Source organism: Canis aureus, chromosome 19 (assembly GCF_053574225.1).
Source record: "Canis aureus isolate CA01 chromosome 19, VMU_Caureus_v.1.0, whole genome shotgun sequence".
Lineage (NCBI taxonomy): Eukaryota > Metazoa > Chordata > Mammalia > Carnivora > Canidae > Canis > Canis aureus.
Window position 1 is genome coordinate 41,643,011 of NC_135629.1, and position 13,760 is coordinate 41,656,770.

The following is a 13,760-nucleotide window of genomic DNA, read 5'->3' on the forward strand; positions in this document are numbered from 1 at the left end:
TCCTGGTTCCCAGAAGCACCCCCAGGCAGCCCATTGGGGGGGTTCCCTCCCCCTCCCCCTCCCGCGGGCACCTTCCGCGGTCAGCCAGAACCTGGTATCCGCCCCGTCGTACCCAGGTACCCGGGGCCGCGGCTACGGCCAGTCTAGCGCGGATCCTCGGTCCCAGTTCCGAAGTTCCATCCGGCTCAGGGAGGCGGACCCGGCGAGCCCAGAGGGGCAGCACGAACCAGGCCGCAGGGGAGGAAGGGGTTAAACCTTCCGCCTCGGGGCTCGCCCCGCCCAGAGAACGACCCTTAGGCCCCGCCCGAGCTCGCTGATTGGCCCAGGCCTGCTCTGGCCTGTGCGGGGATTGGCCCCTTGGAGCGCACCGTAGGGCCCCGACACCCATCCGGAGCCCGCGCGGCCTCCCGCGCGAGCGCTTAGGGAGCAGCTGCCACCTGGCAGGCGGCCCGCTGGCCATGGGGCCGTCTGAAGCTTCGGGGTGAGTGCAGGGCGCAGCCCGGGTTCCCCGCGTCCGGGTCCTCGAGCTGCCGCGTGGCCCGGGTGTAGGTGCCGGCTTGGGTTAGCGCGGAGGGGTACCGCCAAGTCCGCAGCAGGCGTCTTCCCCTTGCGACGCCTCGGTTTGCTGCTTTGCCGATTTTCTGCAGGCGGCTGCCCCCGGAAGCGAGGGATGGGGGCGGGAGCCGGCGCGCCCCCCGCCCCCGAGGGCTGTGTGCGGAGCCACTCGAGCGCCGCCCGCGGGCTGGCCTCGGGCCGCGGGAGGCGGCTGAGTGTGGAGGAGCCCCGGCCCGGAGGTGAGCCGCTGGGCGCGTTGGGGCCGGGAGGTCGCCGCACCGACTCCGCAGCGCTGGCCTGAGCCCATCCGGCTGTACCTCTGGTCCGGGAATGAGGGGTCCGGCTGGAAGGGCCGAGGTGCCCTCCCAGGGGGAGGGGCCAAGGATCCAGGCCCCGCCCCCCAACCCCGCGTCCTGGGGAGTGGGAGAGCCCTTTAAGAACACCTGAGTGACTCACGGAGGAGGGGCAAGGGGGCTCAAAGATCTCTGAGAGACGGCAGTGCCTAGAGTCTTTGAGGATTTGCCTTTTGCGCCTACTCCGCTCCCCGCTCCAACCAGGACATCCAGGTTAGAGGTTCTTCCCAGGGGAGTTCCTACCCCTCGGGTGGGATCCTACCCCTCGGTCAGAGCTTTCCAGAAAAATTTCCCAGCGGGGGAATTTCCCCCGCAGGGAAGCCACCTGCCCTGAGGTCTATTCCCAGGTGAGAGCTTTCAACCATTCCGGGTGGGAGCCTCCGCCAGGTAAGCGCTTCCCTTAGGTGAGAGTACCCTCCAGATGAGAACTTTCCTAGCTTTCCTGGCAGGTGAAAAGTTTCCCCACTAAGAAAGTTTTCCTCCCAGTATGAGCTTCCTCGAATAAGAACTCCCTCCCCACAGATCTCCTATTACCAAGGGAGGTCCCCTCTTCCTCTCCCCTCTCCCCTTCAGGTGGGAGCCCCTGGGTGGATAAGAGATTCACTGAATACAGCACATACCTGACTGGTGCAAACTTTCCCGTCAGGTGAGAGCTTTCTCTATGTTAGAAAAAGCACCTGGTAGTAGTAGGAGCTTGCGAAGTGAGACCCCTTTCTCCACGTGAGAGCCATCCCCTGGCTTTCCCAGATTAAGCCTGAGTTTGTTCACAACCTGGACTCCCAGGCTGGAGGCCCAGGGGCAACCTTAGTCCCAATATTTTCCTTCCCTTAGATGGGAGCCACTCTAAAGAGGAGCCTGCCTGAAGAACTGAACCCCTGTCCCTTCCTTGTGTGTGCTCTCAGCCAGCACTGAGCTCACTGGACAGGGATTGTCTTGGGAGGGGGGACAGGCAGCTGGGGACCAGGCCTCATAGAACACTGACAGGTGGGCAGCTATACCTGGGTTGGAGGTATGGATTGTACTCATCTTGCTATCTTTTCATAGGGAACTTTGGCCCAGCAAGAGACTTTTCCCAGCCAAAGTTCAAGAATTGCCACTGGCTGGGCGTGGGTCCAGTTGAAAGCTGGACCTACCTAAATCTTAAGGCCTAGAAAAGTCAAGTGGGTGACTCTGATCCCAGGTGGAAGTGTGAGGGAGGTTGGGCCAGGGGTACACTCACTGTGACTCTGCTCTCACCATCCTAGGCAGAGGGACACACAGGCGCTGTTGCCTGTGCCACAAGCCATGGAGCTAAGGAAGCGAGACTACCATGTGGAGCGGCCACTGCTTAACCAGGAACAGCTGGAGGAGCTGGGGTGTTGGACCTCAGCAACTGGGACCCGCCAGTGGCGAACCTGGTTTCAGTAAGGCTGAGGATGGGGGTCTGGGGGGCACTGGCAGGACTTAGGTAGACCCTGTCCCCAGTCCACCATTGTGTCCCCAGGTGCTCCCATGCTCGGGCCCGAGCCCTTCTGTTCCAACACCTTCCGGTTTTGGCCTGGCTACCTCGGTATCCCTTGCGAGACTGGCTCCTGGGCGACTTGTTGGCTGGCCTGAGTGTGGCCATTATGCAGCTACCACAAGGTGAGCCACACCTGACCCAGAGGCTGTACCCTCAGCCTCTTCCAGAGGTGAAGAGTGATCTGCAATCCATCAAGGCCCTGTCGTGGAAGCCCTATGGTCTCATGCCCCTCTGTAATCTGAAGCTATAAGCCCTGCCCCTGGAACTATGGACCATGACCTAGGGTTGGGATTCCCTCATCCTTCTCAAGGCCCTGGCCTGCAAGCCTCCATTGCTACCATTCTACCTCCAGGCCTAGCCTATGCCCTCCTGGCTGGACTGCCCCCCGTGTTCGGCCTCTACAGCTCTTTTTATCCTGTCTTTGTCTACTTCCTGTTTGGCACTTCCCGGCATATCTCTGTGGGTAAGTGGAACCAGGCTTGGCCTTGCAGGAGGCTGTCCACCTTTCCCTGTGGAGGACAGGATGAGGGAGGGCTAAGTGGGGAGAGGGAACTTGGAGAGGGGGACAGCATCGGTGCTGGACCAGTGGGAGGCTGGCCCGAGGTCATTCCCAGGCAGGACTAGGCCTCTGACTGTGGGGCCGCAGATTCAGAATAGCTCAGGGCCCAGGCTCCAGGAGGATGTGGGTGAGATGACTTGAGGGGTCCAGAACTTGGCAGAGGCCTAACCAGCCTGAGGCTGGCCGAGCCCTTTTCCCCATCTCACCTTCTACAAGGAGAGTGATTCTGAGCCGATGGACACAGGTGGGGCAGGGCCAACATTTCTAGCCACCCTTAAGATGCCTTGAGTTCAGGGTTCATCCTTGACCACGAGCATGGACTCTAATGCCTAGTGGAGTCTGAAGATACTCCTCTGGAACGGGCTATCTCCTGACCTCTCCCCTTAAGGGCAGAGCTCCAGGGAAGGGCAGCATCCTCTGCCCTCAGACCCACCCTGACCCACCCCTGCAGGCACCTTTGCTGTCATGTCTGTGATGGTGGGCAGTGTGACAGAATCCCTGGCCCCAGATGAGAACTTCCTGCAGGCTGTGAACTCCACAATCGATGAGGCGACCAGAGATGCTACCCGGGTGGAGCTGGCCTCCACGCTCAGTGTCCTGGTCGGCCTCTTCCAGGTGCGGAACAGGCAGGAGCCTGTGCCCCCACCCTGACCCCACCACTGCCAAACCCATCCCCACCCTCCTCTCCCAGTTCCCCAGAGTGTCTGCCCATCACCACCCTTCCTCATCACTCTGGCTGCTCCCACCCGCCCTGGGCTCTGCTGTAGCCACCCTGACAACCCTTGTCTCTCCCCTGACTTCCCCTGGTCACCCCACAGGTAGGGCTGGGCCTGGTCCGCTTCGGCTTTGTGGTCACCTACCTGTCAGAGCCCCTGGTCCGAGGCTATACCACAGCTGCGTCTGTGCAGGTCTTCGTCTCCCAGCTCAAGTATGTTTTTGGCCTCCAACTGAGCAGCCGCTCTGGGCCACTGTCCCTCATCTATGTGAGTGAAGGTGGGAGGAGGAGCCGGCGGGGCGCGCCCCACAACCTCCAGTGCCACCCGTGACCCTGCCCCCCCCCCAGACAGTGCTGGAGGTCTGCTCAAAACTGCCCCAGAGTGTGGTGGGCACGGTGGTCACCGCGGTGGTGGCCGGTGTGGTGCTTGTGCTGGTGAAACTCCTGAATGACAAATTGCACCGACGTCTACCCCTGCCGATCCCCGGGGAACTGCTGACGGTTTGGATTCTTCGGGGCAGGAGGGTCAGGGAAGGTGGGGGAGGTGCTTGCTGGCAGATGCCCCCCAGACTTCATGACCAGCTGGAATGGGCGGGCACCAGGGAGAGTTCCTGGGGTTGACCACAGCAGGAAGATCCCATGCTGGCACCTTCCGGACCTTGATAGCATCTCTACTTTCCCCAAACAGTTGTGTGTCTTACCCCTGTCCTCTGCTACACCACCCACCCCCTGAAGGCTCTGCTTCCGGCATCCCTCTACCCCCTTGACAATGCCAAACCCCTCCCCTGACTCTGTCCTCTCTCCCTAGCTCATTGGGGCCACAGCCATCTCCTACGGCGTGGGCCTGAAGCACAGATTTGGGGTGGATATCGTGGGCAACATCCCTGCAGGGTGAGCTCTGGCCCCTGTCCAGTCAGGGAGGATTGGGTGCCCAAGGCAAACACCCTCCTTTGGCCTCACAGATGCCCCTCACAGGCTGGTGCCCCCAGCAGCCCCCAATCCCCAGCTGTTCGCCAGCCTGGTGGGATATGCCTTCACCATCGCTGTGGTTGGTTTTGCCATTGCCATCTCTCTGGGGAAGATCTTCGCTCTGAGGCACGGCTACCGGGTGGACAGCAACCAGGTCTGGCAGTGGGGTACAGGGGTAGCTGAGTGTACAGTGACCCCAGGGGCTGGGAGCGGGGGTGTATGGAGTATCAGGTGGGATGTGGGGAGGCAGCAAACAGATGTGCTGGGGCCATGTGGGGCACTGAGGGTGGGAGTTCAGGGCATTTGGGGCAGCAGCAGCCAGATCAGGAGACTGTTGAGTGAGGATGGAAGTTGGGGACACCTAGGCCTAGGCATAGTGGCCTAGGGGAGGCACTTGGGAGGGCAGAGACCAGGCACTAGACACCTGCATTTTTCTCCACCAGGAGCTGGTGGCTCTCGGCCTCAGTAATCTCATTGGGGGCATCTTCCAATGCTTCCCCGTGAGCTGTTCCATGTCCCGCAGCCTGGTACAGGAGGGCGCCGGAGGCAACACACAGGTGGGCTTCGGGCATGGGTGTGCATCCGTGCGCATGCGCACACACACACTGCTTTGGCTGGGCGATCCCACCCCGTTGCTCCCTCCACTTCTACTCTCCTACCCTCCATCCCACCCTTCTGGTTACTCCGCCTCCTCCCCCCCAAAGGTGGCTGGAGCCGTCTCCTCTCTCTTCATCCTCATTATCATCGTCAAACTTGGGGAACTCTTCAGAGACCTGCCCAAGGTGAGCTGCCACACCCACCCAGCCAGGCTTGAGGGACTTGGCCAGACCAGGGGCTCAGGTCAATTAGGTCCTAGGTGAGGGGCAGGGATACAAGGTCATGACCTATTTTTCAAGGTTGAGCTCTTTAGGGTGAGATTTGGGGTCAGGGATTAGAACCCTTCAGCTTCAGATCCGAGTTGTTTTGTCCAGGGGTGGCGGTTAGCATCAGGTGGGGTTATGCCAGCATCAGTCTGGCTCCTGCCCAGGTGGTCAGGCTTGTTAGCATCTGGGCATCTCTCAGCAGCCCATGGTGACACTCTCTCCTCTCACCTAGGCAGTCCTGGCAGCTGCCATTATCGTGAACTTGAAGGGCATGTTGATGCAGTTCACCGACATACCTTCCCTCTGGAAGTCGAATCGGATGGATCTGGTGAGAGGTCTGGGAGCCCAGGGGTGGGGTTAGGGGCCTGCAGCCCCAAGGCCCCTTCTAGAGCCTGTTGACCATTGTCCTACTTTTAGCTCATCTGGCTGGTGACCTTTGTGGCCACCATCCTGCTGAACTTGGACATTGGCCTGGCAGTTGCAGTGGTCTTCTCTCTCCTGCTTGTGGTGGTCCGCACACAGCTGTGAGTCTCCCCTTCTGGTCCCCTCATCCCATTCGGTGAGAGGGTGAGGGCTACACTGGCTCCCTCCAGCTTTTCTGCATCTTGGTGGTAACGCTTGGCTCCCTCAATGCCCCCTTCTCACACACTCTCCTTCACAGGCCCCACTACTCTGTCTTGGGGCAAGTGACAGACACGGATATTTACCAAGATGTGGCCGAGTACTCAGAGGTGGGTGGCAGAGGCTAAGCAAGAGGAAGGCCTGGCGGGGTGGGATGGAGGCACAATGGGTCCTCTGTTGGTCCTTTCTGCACTTTGCAAAGACCCTGGGGGCTGAGTGTGCTTTGGTCCTGGGAACTTCAAGGGAAGAATTTGGGGCTGTGATCCTCCTCAGAGCTATAAAGGGACAGAGGAGGAGTGGATAGAGGTGCTGGGGAGCATGGAGAGGAATCTGACTTGAAGCTAGCAGTCCAAGCCTTCTCTTGCAGAGCAGCCTTGGGGCAGGAATGCTGGGGGGCAGGAGCCCGGGACACCAGGATGTTGGGGAGGCTGTTGCCTGATCTGACCAATGGAGTTCCTACATCTCTAACATTCGTTTACCTCCTGAGAAGGTTCAGGGCTAATAGTGGGGTTCTGGAATAGAACAAGCCTATTCCTGCTGACATGGAACCTTGGAGCCTGAGTACAGTATAATCAGAACAAGGGGAGGGCAAGAGGGGGAGCAGCTCAGCTGGACAGAAAGGGAGATGGGGGATGCCTGGGTGGCTTAATTGTTGAGCATCTGCCTTCAGCTCAGGGCGTGATCCTGGGGTCCCAGGATCGAGTCCCACATCAGGCTCCCTGCGTGGAGCTTGCTTCTCCCTCTGTGTGTGTCTCTGCCTCTGTGTGTGTGTGTGTGTGTGTATGTCTCATGAATAAATAAATAAAAATCTAAAAAAAAAAAAAAAAGGGAGATGGGAGCTGCTTTGTGCAGGCCCAAGTGCTGAGCAGAGACCTGGGCTATGCCCTGGATGGAGTGGGAGCTGGGGAGCGTTCCTCTGTGCGCAATGTAGCAAACAGACCACAGGGTGGGGGGTGGAAACCCAAGAGGAGGCCTGAGAGCCTGGCCTGGGTATTGGCAGAAGGGAAGGGATATGGGAAGGGAAGATGCAGGATGCCCTGGAGGAAGGTTTGACAGGCCTGGCTGAGGCCTGGGTAGCCGAGGGTGGGGAGTGGGGAGGAGGATAAGGAGTTAGGGTGACATGGCCAAACTTCTTTCTGGCCCACGATCTCGGGAGGGCAGGGGTTGCAGGCTGGGCCCATGCTGGCTGGTGAGCAGAGCCCTGGTGATGGGGACTCAGGCTGCACAAGGGAGGAAAACAGAATAGGATACAACTGGGAAAGTAGGGGCTCAGGCACCCCAACACTTGCCCATCCCCAGGCCAGGGAGGTCCCAGGTGTGAAGGTCTTCCGCTCATCAGCCACCATGTATTTTGCTAATGCTGAGCTCTACAGTGATGCGCTGAAGCAGAGGGTAAGTCCTGGGGTCCCCAGGGTGAGCATCAGAAGGCCCCTTGTGTCCCCAAAGTGTCCACATCCCCTTCCCTTGCATTTGCTTCTAGTGTGGTATAGACGTCGATCACCTCATGTCCCAGAAGAAGAAGCGGCTCAGGAAGAAGGAGCAAAAGCTGAAGCGACTGCAGAAGACTCTCCAGAAACAGGCAGGGGCCCCTTTGAGCTGGGGACTCCTGCCCCCGTCCTGCTGCTGAACCCACATGGCCTTTTTCCTGGGCCCGTGGGCTCCTGGGCTCCTGGGCTCCTGAGTTCTTAGCCTCACTCACCCTTCCTTTTTCCCTGATGTCCCCAGGGCCCCTGCTTTGCTCCCCTGGCAGTAGTGTTTTGGGCAAAGTTTTGTTTCACACACACACACACACACACACACACACACACACACTGCCAGCCAGTGACAGCATGGACCACCACAGTCCTTTTCCATTTTTGGCTGCTCCAGGAGCCAGTCAAACCCTACTGTATTCAGCCTGGTGGCCTTGGGTTCCAAGATTTAGTTCCTGGCCTGCCTACCTGCCCAAAGCCTGGGGGTGACACCAGACTTGCCTGGCCTGGCTGCCATATGACAGCTGAAACAGCTCTTTCCTGTCTCCCTTCTCCCTGGCCTAGACTGCAGCCTCTGAGGGAACTTCTGTTTCCATCCATGTTAACACCAGCGTCAGAGACATGGAAAGCAACAATGTGGAGGACTCTAAGGCCCAGGTGAGGCTGGAGGTGGGAGAGGGGCCAGCCAGGAGCTGCAGAAATGTGCGTGTATCATGCATGTCCTGAGAGGAAAGCCATGGACTTACCCGCTGGGGCTTCAAGCTGGTTGTACCAATGGTAGGAGTGGGGGTGATGGAACTGATGCCCCATGGGGAGAAGCCTGGTGATCTGCCATAGATTCTGCTTGTGGTTCTCTGATCTGCCATCCAAAGACCTTGAATTTGTAGAGTCCATGAGACCTCACAGTCTGTGTTCATGGGTAGAGGGAAGGGATTGGGGGTATGGGGAAAAATATGGGATCAGAGGGTGTGCCAAGCCCAATTAGGGACCCAGGCTGGGTGCCAAGGTGTCTGTGTGTGCACGTGTGTCCCTGAGCCCCCTATTCACTCCACATTGGCTGGCTAAGGTTGGGGCACATTTGCCCACCTCCCTCCCTCGGTCCCTAGGCCTGGGCCTGGGAGGTAACAGAGCAGTATATGCACATCTGTGCGTGCTCCCTGAGTCTGAGCTTCCTCTCCTGTGCATTCCCATGTGTCCGTGCATGTCCCATATATGTGGGTATTTACATGCATGCTCCCACAACTGACCCCATGTGTCCCTTGCATGTCCGTGTGTGTTCCTTGCCATCACTCCTTCATGTGCAGCCTTTGCAGTGTGTCTGGTTTCCCAGCAGGCGAGCACAGGGAATGAGGTAGAGGATATAGCAGCTGGTGGTCAAGAAGATACTAAGGCCTCAAATGGGTCCACACTGAAGGCCCTGGGCCTGCCTCAGCCGCACTTCCACAGCCTTGTCCTGGACCTGAGTGCCCTCTCCTTTGTGGACACTGTGTGCATCAAGAGCCTGAAGAATGTAAGGGGCTAGGAGCACCCTTCAGCAGAGCCCTGGGAGAGGACCAGGCCCCCCAGTCCTCTTGACCCTGTAACTGGACCCAAGAACCGTCTGAACTCCCCCTCAAAACTCCCTCTCCCACAACCTGCCTGAGTCCTTCCTCAGAGCTCTGGAGCCTCTCTCTGAATCTGGCCCCCTTTTCTGCTGCAGATTTTCCGCGACTTCCGAGAGATCGAGGTGGAGGTGTACCTGGCTGCCTGCCACAGTGCGTGCTTGGAGACAGCACGAGTGGTCTGGGAGGGGAATGGGGCTCTCCCAGCCAAGGAGCCTGCCATGCAGCACAAGGAAAAGTCTTTCTCTGAAACTAGAGCTCAGAGGTGTCTTGGGAGGCAGGGGGTCAAGGATCAAGAGGGACTAGAGGTTTAGTTGCAACCCCAGGAGTATAGGTCATAGGTGAAATGGGTCAGGGTATTCTGGTGATTGGGGTTGGTGTTCCTGGTGATTCTGTGAGTCAGAGGAGACTTCCTTCCTGCCTGCAGCTCCTGTGGTCACTCAGCTTGAGGCCGGGCACTTCTTCGATGCATCTATCACTAAGCAGCATCTCTTTGCCTCTGTCCATGATGCTGTCCTCTTTGCTCTCCAACACCCGAAGTCCAGCCCTGCCAACCCTGTTTTGGTGAGCTGGCCTCTGGCTCACAGAGCTCTTTTTGTTTGCCTATTGCTTATCCCTACCCTGACCCCCACCTCAGGGAAGTCCGCCCTTCCTGAATGGCTCTGCCCCCAGTGGACCCACCGCCTTCCCTTCCCACATGCAGCTAAAGCTGCTCCCGGGAGCAGGAGTTGCTGTCCTGGGGGAAGGGGCAGGTATGTGTTTTTGGAAAGTGACTGGAGCCTCCCATCCTTGCCTACTCAGATGACCAAACTCTGACCACGCTGCTGCCCAGACTGAGACTACTCACCTCTGGAGGTTGTGACCAGGCACTTGTGAGAACGTCCCTACCCTTGGGCTGCCTCCAGATGTCACCCAGGAGTCCTCTCCGTATATACACATACATACAACTCAGGGATGGAGGTTTTGGGACTCCCAAGTTCAGTGCTATAGGCTTGGGCCTGGGATTGGGCACTGGAGTCAGACCAGCACTGGCTGGGTGGGGGGAAGATGCATGTTTTTAGCCCCAGAAATAAAAACCTGTTTGCCTACCACTGGGCTCTGCTATGCCTTGGTGGAGTGGGCAGTGATCAACAGCCCTGGCTCCTGACCCTTCTTATGCCCCAAAGTGGAGGCTGAAGTCAGAAATTGGGGGGAAGTTTTGGGGAGGGCAGAGTCAGGTAAGAGAATAGAGAGCCCAAGGGAGAGTTATGGAGCCCAGGCCAAGGGTTGGGGGCACCCCAGGTTCAAGCTCTCCAGCTATGCACAACCCTTGGGGCCTGTTTCTTCAGTTGGAAGACCATGGAATCAGAGCTGCTTCTTAGGAATGGTCCTGGTGAGTGTAGCCCCTGGAGGATGTGGAGTGAACACCTGAGCAACCAGCTGGAAAAGCATAATGTTCACAGGTGCTGCTGGTCTGTGTTGAGAAGTAAGAACGGACAGGATTGATATACTTGGGAAAAGGCCTGTTCACATCCTTAGACCACTTGGGCTCTGCAGGTCACTGTCAGCCAAGAAGCATGTGCTGCTTTCTACCACAAAAGGCCAGCATCTGGGCATGTCGCCCAGTGGGCAGCAGTGGGCCTTCCTTCGGGCCAGCTGATGCTCTGAGTGATTGGGAGCAGGAGACTAGAATCTTCCTGGGCCTCAGTGTCTCCTCAGCAGTACAGTGCGAATGTGACTGTACCCACTTTGTGGGTGCTCAGTGAGTATGAAACGAGTCAGTGCCATGGAACGCTTGTGGCAAGGCTTTGCTCACGTCACCCGCTCGGGATGTGCAAGCTCTGCTGTCCCCCAGGTACTGACCAGGTGCTCAGCTGTGTGCTGGGCTAGTGGACAGAGGCTGCTCTGTCCTTCAAGTCACCCGGATGCCCCTTGTCCAGCTCAGTGTTTATCGTATTCTGCAGTGGCGGCAGCCTGCTCTGTGTTCATGAATCATCTGCCCCACCCCCCAGAACCACAGCTCAGGAAATCAGGGCTTTTTATCTACTCTGACACGCCATGGCCCAGCACCAGCAACAGTGGTGTGTGGTGTGCTTGGCAAATATTGGGTGAGTAAAGCTCATGTGCTAGACTGGAGGGCAGACCTCAACTAAGAAATTGCGGACAGAACTGCTTTGAAGAAAAAACTGGGTCATATGAGAGAGAGAGAGAGAGAGAGAGAGAGAGAGAGAGAGAAAGGAAGGACAGACTCTTGCCCATCGTGGTCATGGGAGGGAAGCTGAGGGAGTAGGTCACACAACTGAAACACCAGCCGTGGGGAGTGGAGGAGTAGAGGACCATGTCCTGCCAAAATGAACTGCAAATATGTTCAGGAACACCAGGGAGGCCACTGGGGCCTGTGTGAGGCCAGATGGAGGGAGGATGCAGGACACAGGACTTCCCAGGCCAGGGTGAGCCTGCAGGCTTTACTCAGAGTGTGTGGGGGCCCCATACTTCCGAGGGCTCATCCTGCTGGAATTTGTACTGTAGGGTAGGCTGGGCTTTGGGGGCCAGCTTTGTGCTGGACAGCAGCCTTAGGAACTGTGAAGTGTTAGGATTTTAGGGATCGAAGGCTAGATGAGGAGGAGGAGGTAGGGGGAAGAAGGTATCCCTTCAGACCCGGGCTGGCTCAGAGATTGGCACCCAGGACTCAAGTCTGCCCAGTGCACCTGCCCCCCAGCCCTGGAAGCTCCCCTTCCCTCCTGCTGTGCTTTCTGGCCAGGCTGCCCTTCCTGAGAGGCCGTGGGCCCAGCTGGAACTTGCCGCCTGCTGCTGGGGGAGGGGTGTTTGCCCGTTGCCAGGCGCCCGGGTTCTACCCAGGCACTTGGCACAGCCATGCTGCTCGCACCGTCCTTCCTGCTACTGCTGCCCTTGCTGGCCATGCCAGCCCCCTCCCTCACCTGGACACGGCCCCTCTGGTACCAGGTGGGGCTGGACCTGCACCCTTGGGGGTGCCAGCCAAATACCCTGGATGGTTGTGGGAGCAGCCTGGGCTGTCCTGGCCACTGGATGGGCATGGGGATGAACCGCATCTACCCTGTGGCTGGGGTCACAATCACCACTACCATGATGCTGATGATCAGCCGGGCCGTGCTGCAGCGGCGGCGCTCCCAGGCTGCTAAGCTCGAGGTGAGCAGAGGACTGCTCTGTCCTCCACAGCCTCCTACCTCCACTTAGACTCAGTGAGCTCAGGGTCTTCCACCCCTCCTCCCCTCTCTACCTCCTACCCCATCCTCCCACCCGTGCCTCCATCTGTCTCCCCACCACTCACACCCTGTGGTCCCTGTCTCTGTCCACACTCATCAACCCCTGACCATTCCCTGTGGCCAGTACTCTGCTCCTATCTATCTACCCCTTTAATGTCCCTGTTCCTTGTCCAGCCCCCTTGGCCCCCATGACCACCCTAGCCTCCAGCAGACCCCTGGTCACCCTTCCTCACCAACTCCCTTCCTATGCCCTTCTCCCTGGTCCCATGGCTGCTCCTTACTATACCCCCCCCATCCTGTCCCTCTGCTCTCACTCCTGCCTCTTGGTCCTATCCTCAGCATCCGCAGGTGACTACTAACCCCTCTGGACCCTGGAAGCGGCGGGCCCCAATCTCAGACCGTGCCCTGCTCCGTGGGGTCCTGCACATGTTAGATGCCCTCCTGCTCCATATTGAGGGCCACCTGCAGCGTATATCCAACCAACAGAAGACCCAAATAAAGGAGTGTCCCACCCAGACTGGGTGACCCAACGTATGCCTCTCTTTGCCTGGTGGCCAGTTGGGGTTGGGATAGCCTGAGGCTCTGGACCAAGCTCAGGCCCGTGTGTGTGTGCGTCTTCTCCAGGCCTTCCTAGACCCTGTGTCCCCTTTCTACTGCAGCCAGCGGACCTGACGTCTCTGTGCCCAGGATGGGTGGGTAGATAGGTGGTACTGGCTCATACTGCTCCGTTGCCCCCACCAAGAAATAGACCCCTCTTCACTCACAAATGCAACTGTCTCTCTGGAGCTCCTCACGGGCCCCAGTGTGGTGGAACAAGACTTGACCATCAGGGCAGAATGGGGTAGTCCATGGAGCACTGCCCAGAGGAGGGGACAACCTAGCTGAGTCACTGAGGGCTCTGTGTAGGTGATGCAGGGGTCGGGGTTGGGTAGGTGGGGTGGAGGCTGAACCCTGGCCGCTTTTATCTTTGTGGCAGCCTCAAACATGCTCTGGCATCTGAGTGGCCCTTGCCCTAAGGCCTTTAGAAGTAGAGGGAGGGCTGAACTTCACTCCCTTCTTCCCTTTCTTCTACTGCAGAAAACCCAAGTTGAGTAGGTACTGAGGCCCATATGTATTTAAAGTCTGTTTTAGAAAAAGAATATAAAATTACGAATTAAAAAATAGAAACATGCATTCACATGAGGAAAGAAACAAGAGATTACAAATGTCAAAGAGTTGACCCTACAATGCAAAATCCAGACCAGTAATGTGCTTATGGTGACATCCTGACCCATTTCTGTAATGCAAGTCCTCCTGCACTCCCTGGCTGCTGATTCTGACAACCTCT

The 13,760-nt window shown here is 58.1% G+C and overlaps 2 protein-coding genes across 11 annotated transcripts; both read left to right on the top strand.

Moving 5' to 3' along the window:
* The first annotated feature begins 325 nt into the window (after positions 1-325).
* On the top strand, positions 326-10,342 carry SLC26A6 (solute carrier family 26 member 6). Of its 10 annotated transcripts, none has more exons than XM_077858941.1 (22): positions 365-481; positions 1,482-1,554; positions 2,153-2,311; positions 2,392-2,531; positions 2,762-2,872; positions 3,420-3,583; positions 3,787-3,951; positions 4,032-4,184; positions 4,492-4,574; positions 4,659-4,806; positions 5,096-5,209; positions 5,357-5,434; positions 5,748-5,843; positions 5,933-6,039; positions 6,177-6,246; positions 7,436-7,528; positions 7,617-7,715; positions 8,173-8,265; positions 8,939-9,118; positions 9,308-9,362; positions 9,637-9,773; positions 10,011-10,342. In XM_077858941.1, exons 3-22 carry the CDS (start codon positions 2,193-2,195, stop codon positions 10,023-10,025), a joined length of 2,220 nt encoding a protein of 739 aa, XP_077715067.1. In that variant the 5' UTR covers positions 365-481; positions 1,482-1,554; positions 2,153-2,192; the 3' UTR covers positions 10,026-10,342. The 10 variants fall into 10 exon arrangements, with proteins under 10 accessions (XP_077715064.1, XP_077715065.1, XP_077715067.1 ...); XM_077858936.1 differs by lacking the exon at positions 1,482-1,554 and adding an exon at positions 648-794 and having other exon boundaries at positions 398-481; XM_077858937.1 differs by lacking the exon at positions 1,482-1,554 and adding an exon at positions 648-794 and having other exon boundaries at positions 400-481; positions 8,942-9,118.
* A 137-nt stretch (positions 10,343-10,479) lies between these two features.
* Positions 10,480-12,963, top strand: TMEM89 (transmembrane protein 89). The gene is made up of 2 exons (XM_077858946.1): positions 10,480-12,356; positions 12,773-12,963. The coding sequence occupies exons 1-2, from the start codon at positions 12,063-12,065 to the stop codon at positions 12,956-12,958; spliced, it is 480 nt and encodes a 159-aa protein (XP_077715072.1). The 5' UTR covers positions 10,480-12,062; the 3' UTR covers positions 12,959-12,963.
* Positions 12,964-13,760: the final 797 nt, after the last annotated feature.